The sequence below is a fragment of the Struthio camelus genome, chromosome 24 (assembly GCF_040807025.1).
Source record: "Struthio camelus isolate bStrCam1 chromosome 24, bStrCam1.hap1, whole genome shotgun sequence".
Classification (NCBI taxonomy): Eukaryota; Metazoa; Chordata; class Aves; order Struthioniformes; family Struthionidae; genus Struthio; species Struthio camelus.
Genome location: NC_090965.1, coordinates 7,000,100 through 7,027,659, shown reverse-complemented (window position 1 = coordinate 7,027,659; position 27,560 = coordinate 7,000,100). Strand labels below are relative to the sequence as shown.

Here is a 27,560-nt window from a genome sequence, read left to right as displayed (position 1 = left end):
GCACAGGTCTTTGTTTGCCAGAATTTCTCCAGCTCACGCTAATTTAGGACTCAGCCCTTCAGTTACAGATAAACGCTGTCATTATTTGACCAGCTCTGTAAATGGGCAAATAAAATTCAGAGTGAATTGCCTGCAGATATTCCTCTCCATTAGCAAAGAGTCTATGTATAGTACTTAGACTGCTGTTTCGCCACTCATGCTCTATATAGAGGTGAGGGTGTTGCAAAAAAGGTGTAAAATACTAGAGGCCCAGTCTGCATCTCACACCAGTTTTAGGTCACTGCTGTCAGAATGCTTTAATAGAGTTAATTCTATTTAAAGCTGTTGTGAGAGCAGATTAAGCCCCTAAGCCTGGGATTCAGGAGTGCTTCATGCCTACTGTGCATGACAGCCTGCTCCCCAAAACACATCCTTGTATCTGCCTGAGTACACGACCTCTTCCTCTCTCAGCGACACAAAAGGTAAGTGTGACCTTAGCAGGAAGATACTCTTCATCTGGCTCCTATCTGATGACAGCACCCATACGTGCCATCCTGTGTTGGCCTCAGCTGAGAGTGTGCCGGGTGCTGTACGTGTAGACGAAAAACGAGAGAGAGCCTGTTCTGGAGGACCTGCATCGTCTCCTGTAGCGCTCAGCTCACATCCCTCTGCCAATGTTCCCACCAACCAACTGGCATGACATTTGGTAGCATCAGAAACTTGCTCTCTTTAAAGGAGTCTCCTTTCTGGAGGAGAGACTTGGGGTGCCTGGACCCGCCCACGGAGCATCTCTTCATATGGCTATGAATGAACGTGAATTATACGTGTGCTCCTCCTGTCCCCAAGAGGATGCTCTTCATTGGGCTGAACCTAAGATCGCCAGCCATCCTGAACACCTTCCACGTGTACGTGCTCAGGCTCCAAAGGGTCAAGCCCTCCTGTCACCAGTCCCTAAAGTCAAGGAGCTAAACAGTAGCTCCTGGTCAGCAGGTAATTTTGAACTGTGTGAGGAGGCTCATTAATCGCAAAGTTGACACACGCTCCAGGCCCCCCTCGTGCAGGCTGGCAGCAGTGCAAGGCTGAATCCACCCTGGGCAGAGGCGAGTGAAACGCCGCTGCGGAGAAAGGAGCTGCGGTTGAAACAGGACAGAGTTGGGCCCGGTGCTTTCTGCTGTGCTGATGTCAACTGCAGAGGACTGAGCCCACACCTCTGGATGCCCTGGGCTGATTAAAACATCCACGTATATGCTCACCCACTAATTCAGATGGTTTACAAAGATGTTCTTACAGCTAATTAAGTAAGTAAGGCAGCCAAGGACATAATTCCAAACCTGGCTTTCCCATAAACCTGAGCCTGGAGCAAACCAAAGCTATTTCCCACATTTAAAACTAGGAAAAGATCACCTCATATTATACATTTCCCTAAAGATGGAGGGAACTGTCCCATCCGTGTTGAGATGCTTTGAGGTTCTCTCAGACACACAGATGTAGTGATACATGCACACAGCTGTCTTTGTAGCCCTGCCACCCATAAAGCTGCAGAGCTAGCAAAGCTCCGAGATGTTGGAAGGAAATCAGCTTCCCCTCACGCTCATGTTAGTAGTCCAAGCACTATCCTTCCTTATCCAAAGAAGTTCTTATACTATCTTAAACAAAATGATAGACACCACTCTTCTGCCTGGTAGGTTTCAGGGCTGTTGGGGACCTGTACAGGGTGGCCTGTAAGGAGAGCCATGCAAAGAGCGGTCAGAGGAAGACCCATTCTGAGTGATCACCATGACACTTACTGGTTTTCACCTTGAGGGTGTACGGGTTTTTCTGCTGAATGGTGTGGGTGAAGTGGAAGCGTGCATTACAGCTGTAGTCTGTCTGGGCATCTTGCAGCAAGACGTTGGAGAAGTACAAGTCCCCATTCTGGCCTTGGGAGACACGCTTGTCTTGGTGGATTGGCTCCATGGCTGCACAAGAGAACAGGAATTCAAAGTCAGTCAGAGATGCCAAAAGAAACATCCAGAGCTCCTGGATGCTCCTGTTGGTGACTGCGTAAAGGAGAAAAGTAACCCTCTGGCCTAAGCCACGTGCTGGTGACTCCACGCTGTAATCTAGCAGTAATAACTCTAAAGATAATTATTTTAAATAAACAGTGCAGGCAACAGAGGTGATCCCCTCAGGGAGTGAGGGTTCAAGCTGGGAAGGGGCACTCCCCCAACTTACAGCTGCTCATCCAGAAGATGACTGGAGAAGGCAGGCCAGGAGGTGGGTTGCATTGCAGGCTAAGTGGAGCGCCTTCATCAACCTCTATCACATCCACCTTTTCCTTGGGCCACAAGGGAGACTCTGTGATAAGAGGAAAAAAGATACAGCATGTGATTGTGTGAGGAGAGATTAACTTTGCACATCTCTTCCCTCCCTTCTTCCCGCTGGACCTGGCCTGGTTTCAATGGAATGGCCTTGATGCAAACTTTATTTCTATATGTGCAAGATTTTCTGACGCAGGTAACAAATGAAGCAGGCTGAGATATTTGTGCACTGAATGTTTCCCATGCCTCTTCTACAAAATCCTGTATGATGCAAATATTGACTGTACACCTTAGGGCGGCCATCTACCGGGCTTGTTCCTCTGCCAGGACTGGGCAGGGTGCACTACTCACTAGAAACCTGGAGGTGGATTTTGCTGGAGAGCGCCGTCCCATAATCGTTCCGTGCGAAGCACTGGTATTCGCCCTCATAGTCCTCTGGCCGGCCACCACTGTGGAAGTCGATGACCAGCGTTCCTGACCGCCGCCGCATCGACACTTTCGGGTCCTTTGCCACATTGAAGAACTTCCCATTCCGCGTCCATGAAAAGCTGCAAGCATCGAGGACACACTTGTTCTGCAGTCATACACTATATTTACATGGTGACTCCAGTGGAAGCATAGCCAACTTAGACCTGCAGCAGGCTGGGCTCAAGGAGGCTTCTCTAGAGCAAGCCTTTATCTTTTATTGGCTCTAACAAACAGCACAACTTTGGTATAACAAGAGCTTTAGATGCACTTACGTGGGAACAGGATTCCCTTTAGCTTCACATTCGATGAAGATGTTATCCCTGGGGTCGACGATGTAGTCCTTCACAGACTGCTTGGTGATTGTGGGGGGCTGAGGCACTGCAAGGCAAACAAGAAGAGGTGAGGAGGGTGCAGAGAGGAAGAAATCTCTCTCTTCTGTCCTACAGCAAATCCTGCCAGGCTCCTGGCCTTGTCCCCAGGCTGGACATGCTATTTGTAGACTAAAACCCTTTAAGACCTGAGGAAATTACCATCAGCGTTGGTGGGCTGTGTACCGTTTATCGTCTCTCAGATCACTGGTGTTGCTTGGTCTCCCTTTCAGGACTGAGAAGCTCATATTTCTTGCTTGGTATCTTGGTCTCATTAAGAAAGCTCACAGTTATTTCTTCCTGCTACCAACAGGTCATTTGAATCAGACTGACAGATACCGTACCTGTGTACCTCCAAAAAAGAGGCTGCAGCCATGACATAGAAACAGAAAGCTGCTACAAGAAGTTTACAAGTACTCTCCAAGCAAGAAACAGGCCCAAAAGCTCCCAGGCTCACCCAAAGAGAGTACAGCAGTGGTGTTTAGGGCCTGTGAAAAGGGGCACACCAGCCTAGCAGCCGAGCTTGGCACACGCGCTTCTGCAAAGCAGAGGAGTCCGTTCTCCTCCGAGATGCAGCTTCAGCAGTAACAAGCCTCTACAGAGGCTTACAGCGTTTGCATTGCATACTCGCTGCTTTGTTGCTACCAGGGCTTGCTGTAGCACCCTTGCTAACTCTGCGTGACTGAGGAGGGAAGACGGCTCGTCCTTCCCACCCCAAGCCACACCGCAGAGCGTGAAACACAGCCCCATGCACCCCGTGCCAAGCGACAGCCTCGACCGGCCCCGGCTCCTTATGCCCTGCTCCGGACAGGAGGAGACGACTGCCACGTACACAGAGAAGACAAGGGCAGGACTTACATTCACTCTGAATGTTTGCTGTTATTTCCAAAGTGCAAGCATAATAAAAAAGAAGAAAAAGGGTTAATTGAAGAACAAGCCTATAGTCATATACACTCTGTTCACAAACATAAACGTTTATACATAGTTATTGTCGGTCTGCAAATACCAGCAGGTCAACACACAGACATTTTACAAGGAATGATTCAGGTATGCTCAGATCCACTTACTGTTCACGTGCGAGATGCCTCTGCCGAGCAGTCCAGGTCCCTGTTCATTGCCTCTGTGCCCTTTGGGGCCTTTTGGGGCCAAAAGAGGGACCAGCCTTGCCTGGGGAGGCTGCGGCGTACTCGCACCACTCGCCTGTGAGCCTGCTGGTGCTCCAGTGGTCTAGGCGGTTGTATGGCAAGGTTAGGAGTGTCCTACCTTATGGCCAGAATTACCCTGAATCCCCCTATTTCATCCCCCTGAATCAGAGGCTAACATGTGCCTGAAAAACCCTGATGTGGCTTTATGGGTGCAGGCACCTGTAAAATCCAGTAAAATAGGGACAAGGGAACAGTCGCAGACCGTGCAGGGTGCCCTGCCATGCTCGGACAGGACAGGAAGGCTTTTATTCAGGGAAGAAAACTTCTTAACATAGTGGCCGGAGGGGGGCAAACCACTTAGGAAAGCTTAAAAGAAAGAGAAACTGGTGCAACTGCCCCGGCACAGGGCAAGGGAGACTCGGCGGCTGCTGCAAAGGGCACCTGCACGAAGGAGCTGGTCTCCGCGAAGCAGGGAGAGTTTGACCGCTCCTGGGAGGCGGGGAGCGGAGCCCCGTTCCTGCAGAGGAGAGCTGCAGTCTGCACGTTGGCCGGAGCAGCCTGTCCGACGTAGGAAAGCCCGGCACCTGCCGAGTCCCTTAGCTCGGCTCGCAGACGCAGGGCGGCCGCCGTGGGAGGGCTAAAGCAGACCTCCTCACCAAGAGGCTTAAAGGGGAGATGAAAACAAAGTCCTCAGTTTCCCTCCGGGCCTGGGGGAAAGGAAAATGAAGCTGAGGCACCGCACCTCAAGGAGAGCTAAGGGAGGGCTGCGAAGGGCCGGCTGCGTGGGACGGATGTTGGCAGGATCTGTAATCCTCGCCCCGCGCCGGGACACGCTCCTTTCCTTTTCCCTGCAACGACGCAGCGCGGGGCGCTCCAGAAACGGGCTCAAAAGGACCAAAAACGGGAACAGAACAGGTAACGTGGAGCTTCTCCGATAGGGCCGAGTCACATGGAGGACATGGACGCTCTGCCAAGATATCTTTAACTCTCCCTTCGCTGCTATGGGAAAAGCCTCATGGGGAGCCGCGCCAGCTGCGTTAGGAGGCAGGGCAGCGCTGGGGTGTTGGAGACGTGCCGCTCAGGGATTTTATGCCGTTGTAGCCTGTTCTGGATAGGCAAGGCCAAAGCAGGTACCAGCCTTGGGCTGTGGCAGTTTGGCCAAATCTACACAGGCAAAAATGAGCTGAGTTTTGCAGCCAGAACACAGCTTTTCTGCTGATTTTACGCCTTATATTTACAGCTATCTGTCCCACTGACACTGCGGCAAAGGGTCCATCCAAGAAGGAACGGCAAAAGCGAGCCCTCCGTCTCCACCCCGCTTCCCGCAGCAGCACGGGAGGTAAACGGTGGCTCCGCGCCGCGCAGAGGGAGCACGAGCCTATGGAAACGGTGAGCTACCGCAGGAAAGCAAGGCTGCCTTTAGCACTGCTCCACCAGCCGCCAGCATTTCTCTTATTTTTACAACTTAAATGTGATGTGACCTTAGAAAATTGCTCCTTTTCTGATACAAAGCGCAAGGAACAGCAGAGGAAGGCTGGTTGCAACCCATTCGGTTTTGCCCAACTGCACTGGCCCCTATTTCCGAAACAATTATAGATCCTAATGCAGCTGGGCCTGAGAAGGAACCGCCGAGCTGTGTGCATCCAATAAAGTCCCCACTGGTGGCAGCAAGAGCGCCCTGTGCACGTTGCAGGGCTGATTTCTGTGGAATAAATATTTTCATCCAGAATCATCTGGAATGGAGCAAAACGGGGACTCAGACTCGAGTCGTGCACAGACAGGAGGTTGCTCTGGGTCCTCCTCCTTGTGCTTTCAAGTTAGGCAGTTATTTATTCACCTTGGTGAATTAGGGGTTCCCACCCTTTCTCTTCAGTTATTTCCAAACTTCAGCAAAAAGCCATTGCCCCCAACTTTTCATTCCCAAGTTTTTCATTCCCCTTTTGCTGTCCATCAGTTGAGCATGGGTACAGCAGACCCAGGACTCCACAGAGTAACAACCTGCAGGGTAGAAATTGCTCCTACCAAGAGCAGCCCTGGCACTTCAGTCTGAATTTAGACCCTAGCATAAAGCTGCTCTTGTTCTACTGATGCGCTCCTCACTGGAGGATTTCGGTGCATTGCACTGTCAGAATACATTCCCTGCAGCGACAGACTGATTATTATTAACAGTCCCTACAGGAGGAAGCCGGGACACAAAGAAATTATGAAACTGGTTTCTAGAACAGTGATTGGAATAGAGACTCTGAGCCGTGACTTAGCAGCACTCTCTCAGCATGAACCCCCGTCTCAAGCGCATTCAAACCCGTCATGCGTTTCCCATGTGCTGGCCTGAAGATGCCCACTCAGCAGAAGAATCATTATCCCATATTCCCCTTCCTCCTCGCTCCATATCCCCCAGCTCTTGCGCTTCTGAATCAAACTTAAGTTTCATTTCATAATTAACCCAAACGTCCTGACAGAGAGATAAAAATTGCATAGCTCTACATATGACCTTCCCCAGCACTGCTGCCCTGTGGGACCTTGATGTCGACTCGTGACAGCATCTGAACAGATTAGCAGTGAGCTCATGTCCTCCAGGAAGGAGCTCATCAATCCCTGTGCATGCACTGAGCTACCCGTTTTGCACAACTGTACTATGTCCGAAGCATCAGTGCTGTGACCAGCACAGGTAACTCAGCTGTGACCTGCAGGATGGGGACACCTTTGCTGGTAGACCAAACCCATTTGGAATAAGCTGCCTCTGCCGGCAAAGCCAGCATTTCACGCTAAACGGCTAACAGGGAAAGGTGTGCCAGGGCAGGACACAGAATTGAAATTACCAGCAAAGACATATCCTGGCCCTTTAAAATGCCAACAAAATACAGCAGTGTTATCGACAGCACAAATACAAGGTAGGCGTCCTTAGTAAAATGAGCCTCTGTATCCAAATGGCTTAGCCAGCACAACAGTAACAGGAGGGACGATGTCTCCCAGCTAGCTGGCCTTCAAGAAGGTAACACAAATCTCTGCTGTGCTCTGCAGAAACCCCAGGAGTCCTGGGATGCTCCACTTAAGTCAACAGGATGAAGATCTGGCAGGACCTTATTTCCTCCAGACCAGCATGGCCCAGGTGCTCTGTCCCATTTTCACATGGGGTTTTGAGCCCTCGGCTCAGTTTTTGAGGTAGACTGACTAAATCACAGAGTGATTTAAGTGCCTTTCGGGACAAACAAACTCCAAAAACAAACAAAAGAAAAGGGGACCTTAGGCTGGACTAAGAAAGCCGCCTGGGCTCTGCTCTTCTTTGCTCTAGCTCCTCAACCATTCGAAGGGGAGTTTTTAGAGGAGTAAAACAGCACTTACAGTCCAGAGGAACTTCAATGGCGCTGACGAGGTGATGGAGGTAGAGGGCCAACGCTACTGCCGCGCGGGCGAGACGGGGTCTTGGCATCACCATTTTGGACGCCTGGACTGCGTTACGGCCTCGGCTCCGTCCCGCGAGGCGAGCGGACCGCGTGCACGGGCAGGCAGCCTTCTCGCAGCCTCACCTGCAAGACAAACGCAGAAGGGCAGATCACCGAGCCGTTCAACTGTGGGGAGAGAGAGCGTTCCCAACCCGCAAATATTGGGGCGGAGGCACAGCCCAGCACCCCGGGGAAGGGGGTACTGACAGCGCCAGAAAGAGTTTGCCGGCTCTGGTGACTCTGGTACAAGCCTGCATTCGCTGACTTCCCAAACCCCTTGCTCCATTGACAAGAAATCAGCCTTACTGTGCGATTAGCGCTCAAAACGCAGAGAAACAGCTTGGACAGAGGCAGAGCGGTGGCCGTTCTCCCCGAGGACGGGGCGAGCGACTACCAAACCAGCGCGGGAGAAAGTGAAGAGGGCGATTTGTTGTTTAAACGACTTAATTGTATTTTATACACAAGAAACACCTACCAAACATCAACAAAAACCCAGCCTTTATTCCGGCTTCAAACAGAGAGCTGAAGGTCACTGGAGAGCGCAGCGCCGCCGAGCGCTGGCGAGAGCCGGCTGCGGCTCAGCCCACCAGCCGCCGCACCGTTGCTCTTCCTTCATGCAATATTGCGTGTTACTAGATGACCGGGGGATTTTTGGACGGAGGAGAGCGGAGCTTCCCTTCCCACGCGGCGGCTCCTGTGGCGCTGGAGACGGTCTGCCCGGCCTCTTCCGGGCATGCAAGCGGGGCTCCTTGGATGCGTTCATCCAAACCTCCCGGGGACAGTCAGGATTCAGATTTGCAAACACATGCTTCTTATCTGGCCTTTAATAAACCCATAAACTAAATGGAGATTAAAAGACAATGGAAAAGGAGGATAAATTATCCCCTTAGAAAGGCGCAGAGGTTGCATCACGGCCGAGTCACAACTCTGTCTGCAACGGAGTTATAAATACTGGGCATCAGACGTGCAGACGGCTCTCTCGGCTAAGAACAAAAATAACGCCAGGGCAGCAAACAGTGGAAAATCCCCAGCCTGGTTCCTCGCTGCTCCTCCCTGCCTCTGTGCACAGGCTTCTGCTGAAGCTGGATGTCACCAGACAGGAGAAGAGCGCAGAGAGGCCATTTGGCAAGCAAGGAGAGCCCGTCTTCATGAAATATAAATAACCTGCTGCAGCTTCGGATGCTGCTCCCACTTCAGCTGTTCCCGAGCCCTGAAAGAAGCAAGTGCAAAAGGGAGGGGGGACCCAGCACCACCACCACCCAGCAAAGGCTGCTGGCGTTAATCCACAAACTCATCTCCCCGGAAAGCCCAGAAAAGCTCTGTCACTGAGGGCTTGAAAAATAAAACTACAGGGAGAGAGACCTAGCGGCAGCACGCAGAGGGGCTTGTCCTGCCTTCACAGCTCTCCCAAATCAGCCCAACCCAGCGGAGGTGAAACCGCCGCTGCGAGAGCACCCAGGAGCTACCGTCACCGGGCACTAGGAAACGACCCAGCAGGGAAAGCCCAGATCCGGGCGTACAGCGACCCTGCCCCATGGGGAGAGGAGGGTTTAACAGGGAGCGACCGGCGCGCTGGTGGCTGGGGGACCATGGCTGACTTGCTGGCCGTGCTTTTAGCTAGGACGGGAAAGAAAATCTTGAGCAACTTCCGTGTGTTTCAACTTCTGCGCCTCTCTGCGCCACCGTCAGCTATGGGCACCGCGCAGAAAGCTGCCACGGGAACGAGCAAGGAGCAGACGGCACAAAATCAGCAGCCTTGACGCATGGCCCGTGAAGCTCTCTCCTCAGCCCCGTAACGGATCAAACCTGGCACAAGACAACTTTTAAAGACATTTAGCCTATTACCTTTGTGGGGGACTAGCAATGTTTGATTGTTTCTCCGTCTGCACGGGATTTCTTTCTCCCCGAGGGAAAGGCTGATCCTGCCCTGCGACCAATAACCACAGCGAATCTCTGCAACCCAGCACGTTTGTGAAATTAGAAAGAGCAGGGGAAGGATCACGTGCGTCGTTCCCATCCCCTCTGCAGACTAAACACGCAGGCGGGGATTTTTAAAGCATTAAAAGAGCAAGCTGCTCAGCTTCCCAGACTTCCTCGCAGCGCTCCTGTGTTTGCAGAGACTTCTGCAGAGATTCCTGAATTTCCGAGACCAGACGCGACCAGTCAGAGCATCTTCCCTGCCCTGCTCTGATGCGAGCAGGGACGGTGCGCCCCTGCTCGTCGGCTCGCCCGCCCCTCTGCGTCCCAGTTATATCAGATTACCGATTGCTTGGAGCCGGGCTCCGATCCTTTTTGCTCATTCTAAGGATTTTCCAATCCAGCTGTTGCAATAAAAATAGTTGAAGCACAGAATAATTGTGGGACTGGGCCAGTAATTAAAGTCATGTACAAGACTTGCACTGTCCTCAGTGACCTGGTCACGCTGGACAAAGCTTTTCAAATTGCTTCTTTAGCTTTCTGTCTAAAGGAAGATATCATTTTGATCTGTAGTCTTCGTTATTTAGAGCTGTTCAATCTTCTAGTTACAGCTTCCAATGAGTAATGGCTCAGCTGGTTTTGCACCTTTCTGTTAGCAAGAAAAAGCTGGATTCATGAACTAAAGCAACCAGTACTGCAACCAGATATTTAGCAAAGCGAAAATTTTTAGTGTTCTTACTAGCTCACAGACTGATGCTGCACCTCACTGGCACAAAATGCTTTAAAACCCTCTTTCTCCACAGATTTAATATGGGAAAGAAGGTGCAAGACAGCAGACATTTAAACAATGCATAACTCCAAATGCCACTTTGTGGCTGAAAAGCGAAGAATATGCTGTTTTCTTTAGACCGGGTACTACCTAATGTGAAAGAAATGGCCATGACAGTAAGGAGTAGGTTCCTGGCACAGATGCTTAGGAGATATTTGTACATACACGCATGTGTGGGTGATTTTGCATTAAATGTTAATACAGAAAGAACTGAGCCCAAACAGCATTCTATATAGCACGCAAAACATGAGGCATCTGTGCATGAAACTGATGGGAAAAAAATATATCCTACCGACCAGCGTAGTTCTGTGACTGGAAAAGTAAGGGCTGTGCATATTGGGAAGAGATAAATTTGCAGTGCTGCATTTTGAGCCGATGGGAACGGCAGGGAAAGGGCTGCTCTGCACTGCAAGAGGTGGGCAGAGCTATGGGGGAATTACCCAGGTGTTTCCCATGCCAACTGAGCGGCACAGTGAGAACAGCAGGTACAGCCGGACTTACAGCCTGTCTAGATGGAGAGGTGCGGGAAGAGCTGCGTGGGATAGGACTAGGGAGAATTTGCTAGCTTAAAGCCAAAGCAACTAATCTGAAGGAGCAAGAACAAGTGAAAATAATAATAATAATAATAATAAATTTTTTTTTTAAAAAGCAACAAAATACACAAAATACATCCCCGCATCTAGAAAAACTAAGCGCAAGCTGCACTGCTCCGGGGTCCCATTGTTTTGGGGCCGACGTGGGTGGGACTGGCTGCGCTTCACGCGAAGTCTGCCGCCGTGCCTGTGCGTGTGGGTGGGTTGCTCAGGACACGCGGTGCTGCAAGCCCACGGCTGCACGGCCGAGCACAACGCAGCCCACGCTGGCAGGACCTCGCCCCTTCCCCGGGCAGAAAGCACCGGGAATAGCGCACCAGCGCCAACAGCTCGAGCTGCGTTAGGGGGCTGAGACACAAACACGCTTCTCTGGGGCGGCTGACAGTCATGAAGCTGCCCGATGTCTTAATCTGCTTCTGCGAGATGGACTCAGTCTGCAAGAGACATCTGAAATGTCCCAGTGACTCTGCCAGGCTGGAAATCCATCGAGAACGGGGCTCTGGCTCCGATGCAAAAGAGCAGATGAGACCTCTTCTTCCCAGACTTAATGTTCCTCAGTCTTTGTTCCAGGATCCTGTTGCACAATGCAGAAAAACTCCGACTCCTGCCAAAACAGCTGAGCAAGCCCTCTAACCTTTTATCTGCTGCAGTCTCCTGGGATTGGCCATAGCCATGGAATTGCATGGGCTGAGTACCGGAAACCAACCCAAAATCTGAACCCATAATAGTCAGTAAAGAGAGGCCACTCCAGACGACAATTTCTGCTAGCTGTATTCTGAGATACCTCTACCCTCTCCGAACCTGCAGCTCTATAGATCAAATCCTAGAGACAAAGCAACTAAACCGTGCTGTCCACCTCCTGTGCTGGCTCCAGAACACCCTGTACCAAATGTCCTGCATACTGCTCAGGAGATTTGGGTAGAAAGCAACCACCCTTGCGAGATTTCCAGCAGCACAGACCAAAATCTCACACAAACAGCTGCACGACCGTGACGCCATCAAACAGGAATTTGCCTTCTCCAACACAGCTCTGATCCAGCGTTGACCTCAACCCAAGCACCAGCAGATAGCACCGCGACAGGCTCAGATGCCTTTTTCCCCAAATACTTACCTAAGGTTCAAAAGTGTTTTGCAGACTTGGTGCTTTCCATTTCCCCAGTAACCTACCGCAGCGTTAATTTTCTAAAGTCTTAGTCTAGGCCGAGAAATATATTCCAGATCTTGCTCCAGATCTCTTTCCAGACAAATTACTTTGGTAAATACATTTTTCTTTTGATAAAAGCATTAGAAACCCTAGGACAGGAAACCATTCCTCCTTGCAAAACTCAGCAAAAGTCCACACAGCATTGGGTGTATGTGAAATGCGTCAAGAGGAATTGTACTTTCCATAGCAAAATTCGCCCCAGTTTCTGTTCTTGAACAGCAGTCATGATAAACCGGATCGAAGGAATAAGAGGTTTCTAGAAGGAAACACCTTGCTGTGCAGAGCCCATCTTGCATTACAAAACACACGGACAGAGGTTTGTATGGTAGCATCATGGGGTTTAAAAGGCAGAGGGTGATTTTGCTGCATTGTCAAATGTTTTCCAAACAAATGCTGATTTTCAAGTGATAGCACAGGGGTTAAGAAAGCGCCCCAAGGACATACACAGTCAGTGGCACTGTCAAGAGGCAAACCTCAGTGTTTCAACTCTCCTGCTCTAATCACACCCAAACAAGTACGGCTAGCTCTTCTACCCCAAAATAGGGCCAGACAGACTGATGCTGTTAAACTGAGGTGCTAAACACAGCTGCAGATCGCCTTCCTTGGCGAGCAGGACTACAGCAAAGAAAGCAGTGGGCTGCAAATCTACGCATACGGCTTGGGCCTCACTAGCCCCAAAATAAAACCACTGCAGTTTTTTCCTATTTAGGAAAATACTTGCCAATGCAAAAAAAAAAAAAAAAAGAAAAGAAAAGAAGCACATCAGGAATTTGGCTGTATTTAGCCCCTAATTAATTTACTTCAGATGCCTGTTGGGTGCAAAAAGCAGTCTGAAAACAAACTTCCACGCGAGTCGCGTGCGGCGGGGAGACGAAGACAACGAGGAGTAGCGAGGTGGCGGGGCACCACGCACAAAAGCGGCTATCGCGGTGCCAAAATAAGCGAGGGGAAAATGCTGGTTTCACATCTCAGCGACTAAGGGAACAGTTGGACGGTTTTATTCAAAGCCTTGTTGTGCTCAAGAGAAATTACAGGACTCCGGGGCTGGCTCGGCGAGCGAACCGGCGTGCTTTACCAGCCAGGCGGCGAGCGCGGCAGGGAGGACAGGCGCCTCTCTGCGCCCTTTGCCGCAGGGAGCTGCTGCTCAGGCCACCCCGGCACACGTCCCGCGATCATCCAAACAGTCATGTCCTTTAATTAGATGATACTGAAGCTACACCGGGCCCGGATACCATTACAGATCATTTCCCAGCGCAAGCTCTTCTGCAACAGCTCCACGCTCTCGAGTTTCTCCCGATGTAAAGACATTGCGCATCTGCCAATAAGCAAAATATAAAACACATATCCAAGCAGCTTGTCTGTTAGCCACTCAAAATCTGCAGCGAAGGGGGAAAAAATACAACTTTTAAAATTCTTTCAGGTCCTTCTCTGTCTCTTACAGCTCTGCTACCACCTCAGATGCGATACGGATGATCTTACTAGAAGAAAGATTTAGCTCCAGACACCTGCATTGCTGCTTTGCTTCGGGGCCATTCAAGGACACCAATCCAGCACAGCAGCCTGCTTGCCAGCACGGCAAAACCACAAAGGCTGACAACCACAGAAGAAACGGTGATTCTCTATTTCTCCATGCGCGCAACTAGTTAAGATGCAGGGTGCACCCTCCCCTGCCTCGAGACGCCTCCTTTCCGCAGATGGCGGGGCGCTGCGCTAGCAAAACCTCCCAGGCCAGCCCCAGCATCTCCCTCCCAGCCCGCGTGCTCCCCGGACCGCGAGCCAAGGCTCCATCTGCTCCGCGCAAACACGTCTCCTTGCTGGCTCCATCCACGTGGACAGGAGAGGCAGGAGGGAGCTTGAGCTATGTGGAGCTTGAGGGCTTCCCCGGCTGTACAAACAGCACTGGAGAAGGGCTGAAATTCATTTCCTTAATGAAACTGGACCTTCCTGAATGACAACGAAGACAAACTCCTTCCCTGTAGTCCCACTCCTGCAAAGGACCACGAGCCTGAGCTCTCAGAGGCAGGCCGGGCGGCTTGCAGGAGTGGGCACAGAAATGATTAAGCGGCAGCAGGGGAAATCCCTGGCTAAAGACAAATGAAATTAAATAATTCCACAATGAAGAATTATTTTTAGTCAGCTCATTAGATCCAGCAGGACACTTTCAGTAGCAATTAGGCATTTATCCTTATTTACGGTTGCAAGAGGAACAGTAAAACCCTAGCTGCTAGCATTCCCAAGAAGACTCTACAGCACCATTTTATGTGTTTCTCTCAATTAAAACTGATTGAATCGCACAGAGCAGCGTTTCCACAAAGAGAAAACCCTTTTGGTTTCAGATAATGAAAAACATTGATTTAGAAGGAATATATGTATATGATTCCCTAACAGTGATTAACGAATCCATTTTTGGGGTCTACTCCTGCTTTGTTCCAGTTCTCCATAGCCTCCCCCTGCCATATGTAATGTATTAGATGGGTTTCCGGGTTGCTGACTTCCAGGTCGTAAATCTACATCCCCCTTTTGTCTGGCAGCGACAGGACCTTTTGTCACACTGGGTAAAAGCCAGCGAGCGTGTGCCGGCTGATCATCCCAGCCCCCGTCAGAGGAACCGCTCCCCCCGGGCAAACCCCACCTGGAGCCACCTCGCTTCGATGTGACGCAGCCCAACGGGGGGACAGGAACCGAGCTTGCCATATAAACCTTTGCAGTGCTGGAGAGATGTATCCATCCATGTTCATTTTTACTGATTGCATATGGATGCACATTAGCAAACGGCCTGCGTACACACGCCACGTACAGGCGAATCCCTACAAGTATGTTTAAGGACCCATTTAAGCAAACATTGCATTACAGTGCAGAAGTCAATGTCAACGTACAGCAATGCAGTGAAGCACAGGGAAGGGGAAAGGTAAGATCATCTGGCATTTTCATCCTGAGGGACCACCGGGCCTGGAAGATGCCCTTTCCTCGAGGCGGCTGACACAGCGCGGGGAGGGCAGCGTCTCCCTGCTTGCCTCTGCCTGGAGGAGAGAGAAGCGCTTTGTCCTTACTCCTGAGGTTGGGTACAGCTTTCACAATTGTTCTTCAAAACACAGCGGCTGTCAGAGGCAAACACCAGCAAATTCATTTGCATTTCGCTGTCTCCTCTCTCCCCCTTAAAAAAAAAAAAGGTACCCATCCTTTCAACAACTAACGCTTTCAGACCTGTACGCCCTCTAATCATAGCTGAGAAGAAAAGTCAGACTTCGCATGGGACACTGATTCTAGGCTAAGGTTGCTGATGGTCTGCAAGCATTGCTACACCCATTAACACTAGAAAAGATGCCCCTGCTCCAGCAGCCAGCGGCGTCGAGTAGGCCCTTGGGACCAGAGCTCGCAAACCTGGCAGAGAAACCCGGTGCAAAAAAACCGCAATACACCGGCCTGGTCCTGGCCAGTGGGGAGAAAGCGGCAATTAACAGCTCATGAAAACTGCACGCCTTGACTGCCTGCCCCAGCAGAGGGTCCTGGGGAAGGACCTGGAGCAGTCTGCCGCGGTCCATCTGCGAGGCTGGGGCCGGTCCGCGGTGGCCGGGGCAGAGAGGCTCCGCGAACGCCCGGCCTCCCCTGCCGGCACCTATCGTGGCTGCCCGCGAGGCCGCCCAACTCGGGGCTGCCCGAGCGGGGCTGCTCGGCGCCCCGGGAACCCGCATGCCGGAGCTGTCACTCAGGGAACCTGCACGGAGCAGGGGACGGAGGCGCTCGGGGTGGGACAGGTCGTCCCGGCTCCCCGACGTTCGGTCTCGCTCCCCAACCGTGGCACCTGCTATAGCTTTGCACCCAGTCCCGCTGCTGCGCCCGGGCAGCGGGTCCCTGGGGTGCAAGCAGCGATGCCGGAGCGAACCGCCCTCCGACGCGAGGACGGCAAGTACTGCTCCCCGAGAAGAGGCCTTAGGGCTACACTTGATATAACCAGGGCCGAAAGTGAAGCATGCAAAATAATCAATAGAAAAGGGCAAACGCCATTTAAAAGCAGCAGCCAAATTAAGGGCGACTGCTTACCAGCTCCCGCTTCGGCTAGACACCCCCGAGCAGAGCTCACCTGAATTTCTGCACTGGTTTTGACCTAATCCCTCATGTCCCCGGTCCCCAATTACCAACTATGCTGAAAGTCACCTCCATCTTCCTCCCCGCAAGCGGTTTCAGAGGCTCCCGTCTCCATTCTGCCGGGTCACAAAGATAACTTCCGAAATTCCGGATTTCTCCCCGTCCTCCCCGCCCCCAGGAAAGAGTTGATTTTGTGCCCGTCTTGCTCACAGGCCCCCGGTTTTCCCCAGACCGCGACCTGCAAGAGCAGAGGTTCGGGTGCACGCAGCTCGCACCTCCGATGCCATCAGCGTCCGTAAAAACTCCAGACAGACGGACGCGTTTGGGATAACTGCCAACGTTGCCTTTTCAGCACCTCTTTGAGGAACCCATACAGGCCGTTTCTCACAGCCCCTGGTTTCCCAGCTCACTCCTCCGTGGGATTTTTGCCATATGCTGCCGTTTCCTTTCAGGCTCTGTAGCACTCCTGTATCACACGTGGGTGACTTTTCAATCTCATGCCCTACAGGCTGGATGAATTTTAAAAGAATCGAACAAACGAGCATTGAGAGAAAGCGTAGCGGTATCGCAGGGAACAACGATGGCTTCCTGAAGTCACCCACCAGTAAATGCCAGGAAGAGAAGTGGCAGCATCCCTTCGACTCCGTATAGGGCAAAACGTGGGAAGTGGGAATGAATCAGTCAATTCCCTGAACTGCAGAGCCGATACCCGCAGTCAGGTTTATAACTTTAACTCAACAGCTATCGGCCAGCCAGAGCCCGCTCCACCTTCCTCCTGCAGCGCTCTGCAGTCAGGGCCAGCTGCTCCGGGGCTCCTATTCCAGCTTTGAGTTAAAAAGCCAGAGGAACGGGAAAATTGCACTTGCTGCTATTCAAAGCCGTGGCTGCAGCTTGCAGCTTTTGAGCGCAGACAGTGCTGACACTTCCACCAGGCAACCCATTTCCTTACAAAGCCCCGTAACACTACTAAAAGCACAGATAACTCCAGGGACAGACTCCTAATTCATCATGGTCATATCTCAGCACCACGTAGACGCAAATTAATTTATCCCCCCAAAACACTGCAGTTCTATTACCCAGAGAGACTCTAGTCCAGCGAGGTTACGTGTTACCCCAAGGTCACACAAAGGATGCAGCAGGACTGGGAAACGAACCGAGCTCACCCGAGCACCGAGTTCAAGCAGGAAAAAAACTGTTTAACCTTTACTGACCTGTCACCGAGAGCAGAAAAGAAAAGGCAAAAGCATGAAACTCTCCGCGGACCAGGACGGCGTGGGCTTCACCGGCGCGGCGGTGCTCCCGGAGCCCACCAGCCCCGCCAGGAGCGGACCGAAGCCTGCTTCGCACCCTCCTGGGGAGCCGCGTCCCCCCAGCCAGCGGCCTGTTCCCGCGCCTCTTCCTTTCATCAGCAAGGGGGGGCGGGGGGGCAAGTCAGAAAAAAACCAATTTGCAGGAGTTATCCGTAGCCGAAAAGCAGGGTGCTCTGGGGCCTCGTTTCTGCCTGCCTCCTTGGACAGCTGCAATGAAAAAGCAGTTTTTTTCTTTCTTGTTTTTAGGAAATCTTTAAGAGCTCTCCCTATATTGCAACCTTTTGAGATAAGTGCAGGATCATTTGCTTAACCAGGTTGTTGCTTTGTTTAAAAGGAGGGGCCCGAAGAAAGGACGGAGAGCGAGAAAAGCATGAATTACAAAGGAAGAAAGGCAGCCAAGAAAGTTTCGCAATGAGAAGTTTTAAGGGGCAGGAGTCAAAACAACCAAACCCCAAACTCTCTGCCCGGTGGCATCTGCTAGGCACAAGCTTGGGGCGTCTTGGCCAATTTTTAACGGAGCAGAACCCACAACGCAAAACCCGCCGCGACCGTGGCTGCTGCCTCCTCCCGGCAGCCTCAGGCGAGGCCCGAGGTCGCAGGGCCCAAATCCCCCGCCAGGGCTCCCAGCACATCTCCTTTCGAGGTTGTCCCTCCCGCGCCGCGCAGGGCAAGCGCGGCTGCAGGGAGCCAAGGAGGACGGGGATGCCCCGCACCCGAGCTGCTGCGCGTCCCTCGGCCACCCGTCCCCGGCCAACGCAGCATCTGTCCCCATCTCCCCCCCCCCCCGGGTGATTAGCCACCTGCTAATCACCCAGCACAATGTCTACAAATAGCGGCTGCTCCCCGCTTCTCGCAGCAGCTGCTTTGCAGAGGCTGGCTTTCCCCGGCCGTCGGGGAGCGCGCGGCTGGGGGACTTGCAACAGGCGGCCGAGGCTCCCCCGGAAAGGAGGATAAAGGGGCCGAGGGAGGGCGGTCGAGGCTCGGTGCATTACAGGTGCCAGCTGCCTACAAACGGGCTCTAACCTCCCGGCCGCCCGCTCGCAGCCCGGCGGCAGTGACGGGGGCAGCGCAGGTCGCCAGCGCTCTCCCCGCCTGAGCCCCCCCGCCGCCCGCATCCGCTCCGGGAAGCTTAATCCCAGGAGGGGCTCGCCGCAGCAGCGCTTTCAGCCTGCCCACGCGTCCCCATCGCGACGCTAAACACCGGCGAGCCAGGCACGGGCGACGCTTCAGCGCCCGTCCCGGCCGCGCTCCGGCTGAGACGGCAATGCGGGGCGAACAGCCGCGAGCTAGTTCAGCCTCGCAGGCGCTTGCTGCTGTCTGCGGCCGAGCCCTGCGGCCAGGGACGCGCCACCTCCCCTCCCTGCACGTTTTTATTCGAACCTTGAAAAACGAGCAAGACGTGGGGTCTGCGTTTGGTTGCACAGAGGTCCGGGCAGGGAAGGAGTTCGTACCCTTCCCGCGCGAATCGCCGCAGACTTATCCAGTCGCACCACCGATGAACGAAGTCTGTGTCACCAAAGCCAGCTGCCCGGTACGTGCTGCGCGATCCGCTTACAGTCTCCCGCACGTGGTGTCACGTAGGTTAAATCGCCCCGTTCGGCTGCATCACAGCAGCCAATGACATGATGCAATTTGTCACAAATACACACGCCTCAACACCACAAGAAGGGTTTTCCTTTTGCACAGAGGAAAAAGGTTAATGAAGCAAAACCGCGTGATCTGCAGGGTGTGGATGCCCAGGGGTTAAAAAGCCCTCGACTGCTCATACACCAGGCAACCGCTCGGGTAGCTAAACGAATGCGCTATTCGTGTTCGCACCTTGCATCAGCAAGGTTCTGGTCCTCCACGAACACTACAGAGCCTGAGACCTTTTCCTTAAAGGAAAAACTCCTCCAATCTCCTATTACAGTCAAATCCCACCGCAGGGAGTCACAGCGCCCTGCTAATTCTCTTCTCCGGGGAGAAAACCTTGCTTTTAGCCTCACCAGGTCAAATTTAAAGCCATACAGCGGAAGGGCAGCGCAGAGGTGACGATTACCCAACGCGACCTCGCGCACAGCCCTGGCGAGGATGCCAGTCGGCTCCATCCCGGCTGGAGATGCTGCTTCGCTCCCAGGGTGCAAAGCCGCCTCTCGGCCTGGGGGGGGTCCCACTGGGCCCCCAGGTCCTGCCAAGGTCTCCACGCACTCGCTCCAGGGAGACTGCTCACGCCCTGGGTTTCCCTTTCAACCAATTCACTTATTATTATTTTTTTTTAGTAGAAAGGGAAAAAAAACCCTCATTACATTACTGGAGACTGCTCTTGATTCTGTGAGGCAGCTGAGCACTGCTGCCATCAGGGGAAGGCAGTTATTTCAGCAATGTAAGCCGAAGGAAAGAGGCAGGGGAAGAGCTGGGGTCTTTCACACCCGCTTGCCTCTGCTCGTGCTCAGCTGGGGACGCGCTGAACGGATGCAGCGTTTCGAGTGCTGAACGCTCGAATCCTCAAAGGTGAGGAAGGACTGGAGCACAACGGCTTTAATTTTAGTCAAGAGAGTTCTTGAGTAAATACTTTTTTTTTTTTTTAAAGCAAATACATAAATAAAGTTTATCACTGCAAACATTTCCTTAGTAGATGCTTTCCCACTACTAAAGATCTGAAGTTCCTGGGCACCTCCAATATCATTTTGCAATGAAGTTTCCTCCCAAAGGACGTCAGATTTTTTTTTTTCCCCAATGATCAGCTTTTATTTTAATTATCTGGACTTTGCACTCTGTTGTATTGGCATACCGAACTAGACATCCTTAAAACATAAGCTTGCAGGTAAGACAGATGGAAGATGAGCATCTTCAGGGCCCGACCTGCAGAGCATCCGTCGGCAGCAGGAAGCAGCTGCGGGGAAGGGCCCGGGCTCTGCGCTGGGCCACTGCGCGTCCCAGCCGAGCGAAGCAAGGAAGGAGGGAAGGCTGGGAGAGATGGTACCTAATAGGAACCTCTCTTGATGGGAGGCCGGCCTGGGGACCCCCAGCAAGACGGTCCCTTTTGCTGCTAGTGGAACATCGCCAGGAGAAGCGAGAGGATTTTGCTCTGAAGCTCCAGAGCACCTGCTCCAAGCGCCCCTCAATGCAGGGTGCTCAAAACAGACAAAGTCTTGGGACACAGCTTGCCTGGCCGTGCGACCGAGCAGCACTGGTTTTAGCTGTGCCACTGCAGGTCCTTCCCGACCACTACCCATACACAGTTACCCCATGCTCAACGTATATCCTTGATCCCGTCTCTGAGATCTGTAACTGGATCAACCAAACAGGTGTCACCAACAAGACAGGGACATGCCTGCTGATTATCAGGCCGGCAAGTGAGCTGTATTTACAGACACTAGTCCCCTCCCAGAGCCTGCTCTTGGGCCCTCCAGCTGTCACCAGTATCGTCTTACAGCTCATAGGTGTCATGAACGCTGTCACCAGACACCGTGGCCTCCTTCGGTGGGTCCCGTAACGTACCGCCCCACCAGGTGAGGTTAGCTGTGCGAAGTGGGGCTCTCTGGGACCGTATCATGATGTTCAGCATCAGCCCAGCTCCTGAGATGCATTCCCAAAAAGACTCAATGTACGTAATTAAACTGCCCTGCTCTTCCCAGGGACAGTCTTTGAGCACATCTGGTTTCCATGCTCCACAAACCGCCTTTGACATTTATTTTCAAACCTCAGGCACTTCAACAGCGGTGACAGAGCAAAGCAGCAGCGAGTCTGACATTTCCTCCCTGAGCTATCTGACGTACAACCTTTAGACAACACAACAGAACGTTTTGGAGAAAGGGGAGGGGAGCAAGAAAGATGCGACAGTCGCTCACAACCTTATATAAAAAGCCAAGCAACAAGGTTATCTGGAGGCTGCTTGAATGATAGATTCTCCCTCTTCCAGCAGCGCTGGGTTTTCTTTTGTGCAAACACCGTGCAGCCAGGTTTCTTTGCCCACTCAGCTCCTAGCCACATGTGGGCAATCACAGGACGGAGATCATTACCTTTCATCCGCGCTCCTTAGCGCATCACTCTGCTACGTAACTGAGCTCACTGCTCGGAGATCCGAGTTTCACGGGCTGCTCCCCTGCCACGTCTTCGTAAATTTTCACGAAAGCTTATATGCGTTTTACTGGATTACACTACAGGCATGAAGCGCATATTGCAATGATTTTTCAAGAAGGGTGAAGCAGCATCATAAGCCCTCATTTTTTAACCGGTTTTCCAAAGACAAATATCTCACCATGCTATCTTTCGGTCTATCGCTTCCAATGGCTCTTGAACTTGTTGGCCCATTTCAAATCCAACCAGAGACATCTTTGCTTCTGCCAGCTGTGCCCCCACTGCCCTGGCTTGGGCAGGCAGGTGCCCTCACCCCTCTTTCCTCCCTTGCAACCCCACAAACAAACAGTACCTCAAAACAGCTCATTTCCCAACAGAAGCTGCCAGGGATGGGTGATCCCAAGTTAACAGTCTGCATGTCGCCAATGCACATGCCCGCAGTGTGTTTTGTTGGCCCCGCTCTCACTGTCTGTCCTCAGACTTGAAATATTTACAGCCTCTAATGAGAGCAAGTGTTTTAGCCTGGTATAGCATAGATGCTGCGAAATTACGCATTATTTTTTATTACCCTTAAAAGCGGCATTTGCTCAGTGTTCGAAGGGAAACACCCTTTTCTGGTATTTGTCAGCAATGTCACACAAGAATTTGCTTTGGCAAATTTCTTCACATGTTTTTTTAAGATGCTCATTATAAAATTCTCACCCTCTGCAATGTGGTCATTAATATTGCCAGCACAGTTACTCCATCTGCCTTTTGAGCCCCCTCCAAAACAGTAATAAGTTAATTGGTAGAAGCATTTGGCTTCAGCATAATAAAGCTGGCACAAAAACAGCTTTTAACCTTCAGGACTGAGTGTAGGAGGCAGGATACAGATTACTTGTTCGGTATGTTTAAAAAATAAAAATAAAAAGAATGCATATTTTCAAAGACCAGGCTGATGCTTAATATTTCTATTAAAATAGCCAGACTGAACCCGAAGAAAACAAGGCTGGACTTGCTGCTGTGCACAGCGTTCGTCTCATGGAGCTTTTCCTGCAACCTTTGTTCCAAGGGGCCTGTTCAGCGGCAACGCTGCTTCCAAGCTGCTTCGCGGATCTGCTGTCATTAGTGTCAGGCGTGACACTCGCTCCCAGACAACAGCAGTTCTGGCACTGACTGCAAAAACAGGAAGCAAAAGCAACTGGTCGGGGTGCTGGGAAGGTATAGATGGGCACAGGAGCAGCACAGGGGCCAGCTATAAATGATAGATAAGGAACAGAGAAAAGGAACAGCTGCAAGACTAACCGTTGTTTTGTGATCGCCATCTGCGCAAGGTCAATACCAAGTCTACAAGCAGCATGTTCCAAAGAGGCTGCTTTGAGCCGGGGGTGCGTGAGTTAAGGACCCTTCTCTCCTTTCTTTGGGTTGCAAACTATTTCCAGTATCCCACAGGCTGGAAGATAGGACTAGTCCTACAAGCCCTTGCAAATACAAATCTCTTCTCACTGGCAAGGACTGGAAGCAGGGGAAAATGGCTCACTAGATAAGTATATGGAATTCAAAATAAAAACCAGCAGAAAGTATAAGACTTAAGTATTCAGTGATTCCACTGTCTCCCTCCTCAACTCAAATTCATCCAGCTGATCCATGAAGACAAACTGCTGCATAAGTTAAGATGCAAAATATCTTAGTAAAAGCTATTAAAACAACTGAAGACTGTAGCTGAGAAGAAACGAGGGGCAACAAAAAAAGGAGCAGGAGCTAAGGGCTGAATCAACAGTTTCCTCGAGTGCCATGTGCCAATATTCGGACTGAAATCTGGCTGGGGTTTTCTAGTAAAACTCTTAGTTTCTGGGTATCCCTGGCAGTACTGAAGGAGCAGAGAAATCATCACATTCAGTAGCACCTGAGATATCTCTGGCAGGAACAGGCGGGATTAGCCCAGCAGGCAGGAGCCCGGCAGCGTGGGAAGCACCGGGAGGCTCTGGGCTCCTGCCCCGAGCGGTGGCCGGTGCTCGGTGAGGCCGAGCCAAAGCGTCCCAGCGCTTCCCCCGGCCGTGCCGAGATGCCAGCCCTTGCGCCCTGGCCAAACTCCAGCTGGGCAACATCCGAGCGCTTCCCCTGCGGTTTCCCTGAATGGGGAATTCTTCCCGCAAAAGCCAGAGTTTGAGAAGAACCAGTTCTCGGTCAGGCACCCAAACAGAGCCGGGCACGGGGCACAACCGTTCCTAAGGCTTTTCAGAAACTGTTCCCAAGCTCCTCCTTCGACTTCCTCTAGGACAGAAGATGAAATACAAATGCAGAACACGTTCCACACTGGCTTCTAACTCAAGCAAGATGGAAAACAGTGAATTCCTCCCCCCCCACCCATGGTTTTTCCCCTTTTTCTAATACAAATTCTGCTGAAGTTCTTCCAAGCAAGATGATTGTTACATTGAAGGAACTATGCAAGTTTGTGTTTTGCAGCGGCTTTGAGAGTGGAACAAAATCCAAAATCCAATTTCATTTTTAAAATAGAAACCATTTAAGTGAGTTTCTTGGCCAAAATTCCTGCAGAGAGCCATGTCGAGTTGGATCACCATAAAAGAAAAAAAAAAATGCAATACACTGATTGCAGGTTTTCCAATATTCAGCATACTGCTAACAGCAGTTTTCCATTAGTCTGCAGATCTTACTTGATTTCAAAAATTAGTACTATAATGTATGCTCCAGTATCACTGCTGCTGGGCTTGAAGGTTAAGGATGGATCCTTCCACGCAAACCTAGGGTTAGTATCCAAAACCCAATGAAAGTTAATGGGATTGAAGAGCCTAAACCCATTTAGACATTTCCTCGCTTTAAAACTTCATTAGAAATTTTGATATGGCAAGCATATGCTTAAAAGATAGCCACATTAAAAAATCATCTCTCCCCAGAGATATTTATTAAACAGCTCATTTATTAAACACCGCAAAGAACAAAAGGGGTGAGGGGGGAGGCCGTCTTCAGTTGCTTTTAAGCTATATCAAGGGATGAGAGAGTTTGCTTTTGCCTTCCAGTCCTGCTACTTGTTTCCACTCCTAACAAGCTCAAAGTCAGGGCAATGCAGCCATCACACGAGTAGCTTTATGGGAAAGCCACCACGAGCAAAGGGAGAGCTCGCCACAAGGCTGATCGCTTCGGGGCAGGTCCTGGATCCCCCTAACCACATCTTGTATCCAGTACACCGTACTGGCACCAGAGTTAAAGACGGGATTTTCATGGTCGTTTGCAGACAGCTTCCATGCTGAGTAGTACAAAACGGTAAAGCGACGCTATCCCCACCTGAAGGTGCCAAGGGGCTTCTATTAATGCGTTTTGGCCACAAGCACCATGCCATGCACCAGTGGCTTTGAGATAACATGGAAAGAGGCTCGTCCCCGCACGGGGAGGCAGCCCCTCCGTAACATGCAGTGCAGGGAAACAGGGGTCTCCAGACACTGCTGACGGTGCCTAAGGCCAACTCCGCTTTGAGCACGAGAGGATGAAGAAGAACCAGCTGCAGAAGGAGGAGGAGAAGCGGTGGGGGCAGAGGAGAGCTATTTATTTGTACAGCTGGCTGGCCCGATTTTCACCAGGTCAAAGTGGACGGCAGCTCGAATGGACTGGGCATCTGCAAACCTGGCGCTGCATGTGCATGTGCTAAAGGATCACAGAGGTTGAGAAACACTGCTGCTACCCGAGAACATCTTTCGCAAAGCAGAGCGTGAACCCCGTGCGACAGGAGGGCTCGGGGTACCGCGGGGAAGTTTCCCAGCTTTCCCACAGGATGCGCTGTGTTAATTTACACAGCGAAAGCTCGGGCATCAGCGTCTCCCATCGCTGATTAAGAGCGGAAAGGGACAGATCCTCTCTACAAGCAACCCGGCTTCCTCCCCGCTCTTGCTGGCGAGCGAGGAGGCCAGCTCTGAGCCTGTTCTTCCTTGGCAAGCACTTTCCAAAAAAACATGGTAAATCACGCCAGTCTGTCAGAACGGAGCCCATTGAAGCAGCTCAATATAGCCAGAGAATTTTTTCACTGCTCATAAAACACTCCTTTTTATGATCCTACAATTACAAACAGCTGTTTATTTTGCTAGTTAGCATTTTTTTAAAGCGTTCTTTCCAACACATAATGAGAAGTGTCAGGCATTTTCCAGGAATTTTCAGAGCAGAGAAAGTTTGGCACGCTGTCACTTGAGAATCGCTGAAAGGGTGCAATTAGCTTAAGAACAAGCATCTATTCTGGGTGGCAACCTCAGGATCCTTCATCTGGCACCCGAACGCCCATCATGTGACAAGCGGATGCCAAGCAGTCGCAAGCCTCCCTCCCGCACAAGCATGCATGCAATTCCCATAATATCTGCCTCCTAACTCAGAAAGCTGGTCAAAACTCACAGGCATCTGTAACCCTGTGTATTCTTAGCATTGTTTATTTGAAAGCATCAGAGTTTCTGCAAACATCCGCAACCCAAGTGCCCCAGCCCCCCTGCAGGGTCCGGCCAGACCCCCCGGGCAGGGCAGGGCAAGCGCAGGCACCGATGCGGGAAGGCTGCGAGGTCCGGAGCAGCTCACGGCTCTGCCCTCTGCCTACCCATCGGGTTTCCTACCAGGGTGAGCATGCGCTTTGTCTGCTCCATTGCAAAGCTGGTGGTACCAAAAGTTGCCACCAGGCAGAAGACCATTGAGACTGAAAAAAAGGAAACAAGTTTTGCAAAACTGTCCTGCAGAACTGGGTGGGAGGCATACCATCAATTCAAGGGGACTAGGCGGAAAGGGGAAAAAAACAGTACAGAAAAACCAAGAGGCACAAACGCATTACTAAAGTTAGTATCAGCTAGACCTATGCTGTGAACATCTCAACAACCAGATGAATTGCAAGATTAAGTTACAGCAGCATTGAATCACATCGCTCCCTCATCCACCCCAGCTAACGCGCTTCCACAATCAAAACCTTCATGCCCTCCGAAACGCAAGGAAGGTGCGAGCTTTGAACTCTTGAAAAACAGGACTAGGATTTTCATGGGGGAAGGACCGAAGCAGGCAGCCGACAGCCTAACCGCTTCTGCGGAAAAATTTCACCTCTCATTCCCAGGGGTGCCCACTACTCAGGAAACCACTCTCAGCCCCCAAAGAGCACACAAGTAGACACTGAAGTCATTTAGGGTTGCATCACTTCATCACACAGCAAAGATCAGAGTAACGTGGTTTGGAGCAGCCGATACCCTTACAGCAGGGTCCACGTCACTCTCGACCTTCCTTCGCCGCAGGCGATGCTCTTCCCGGCCGTGGGCGCCGCTCCTCCGGGAGTGCGGCAGTTTGGCACGGCCATAGCAACCCGTGCTCATGCGCGGGAGCTCCCACGTGAGCCAAAAGGGGTGGCATTCAGTCACCGGCTCAAAAATTATTCATGAGAAATTAGTCAGAGCTTCAACCGCCCCCAAGCACGCCCTGGGGGAGACCAGGCTGGGGACCACCTTCTCCGTTTCCCCTTGGCAAAATGTTGCTAATTTAGCGTTAGAAAAGGGAAAGGAAAGAAGCCCTCTCCTGGGTTATCTGTTCAGACCCGCCAGTTGGAGCATTTCTTTTTAATTAGGAAAAAAGAAAATAGCTCCTTGTGAAGGGCGTCTCCGGGTGGCGGGCAGAGAGGCCTCACCTTCCCACCGCTGCTTTCAGACCCCTCCGCCTTCTCCCCGACTTTGGTCCAGTACAAGTCGCTCACATCAGATTTCCAATCCCATCCAGGGATTCCTGACCCCAAAGGGTAGACCTGGTCTGGCAAAAACGAGTGAGATTTGAGGCTGCCGGACGGAGACGTGCCTGGCGTGCCCCAGGCCGTGCTGTGGGCCACCGCCTTCCTCCTCCCTCCTCTTCCTCCCATAC

The 27,560-nt window shown here is 51.7% G+C and overlaps 1 protein-coding gene across 23 annotated transcripts in view; it reads right to left on the bottom strand.

The window, feature by feature from the left end:
* The window catches only part of NFASC (neurofascin), a 107,820-nt gene that overhangs the window by 58,932 nt on the left and 21,328 nt on the right, over positions 1-27,560 (bottom strand). For 12 of the 23 annotated variants that reach the window (XM_068918677.1, XM_068918681.1, XM_068918675.1 and 9 more), the window contains exons 2-7: positions 7,603-7,787; positions 3,974-3,991; positions 3,020-3,125; positions 2,631-2,827; positions 2,194-2,316; positions 1,767-1,937 (exon numbers count right to left, since the gene is read on the bottom strand). In XM_068918677.1, the coding sequence (XP_068774778.1) occupies positions 1,767-1,937; positions 2,194-2,316; positions 2,631-2,827; positions 3,020-3,125; positions 3,974-3,991; positions 7,603-7,696 (709 nt within the window). In that variant the 5' untranslated portion in view covers positions 7,697-7,787. Of the gene's footprint in view, positions 1-1,766; positions 1,938-2,193; positions 2,317-2,630; positions 2,828-3,019; positions 3,126-3,277; positions 3,316-3,973; positions 3,992-7,602; positions 7,788-8,178; positions 8,199-9,548; positions 9,565-27,560 lie in introns of those variants that run through there. The other 11 variants (XM_068918694.1, XM_068918680.1, XM_068918683.1 and 8 more) reach the window with 4 other exon arrangements.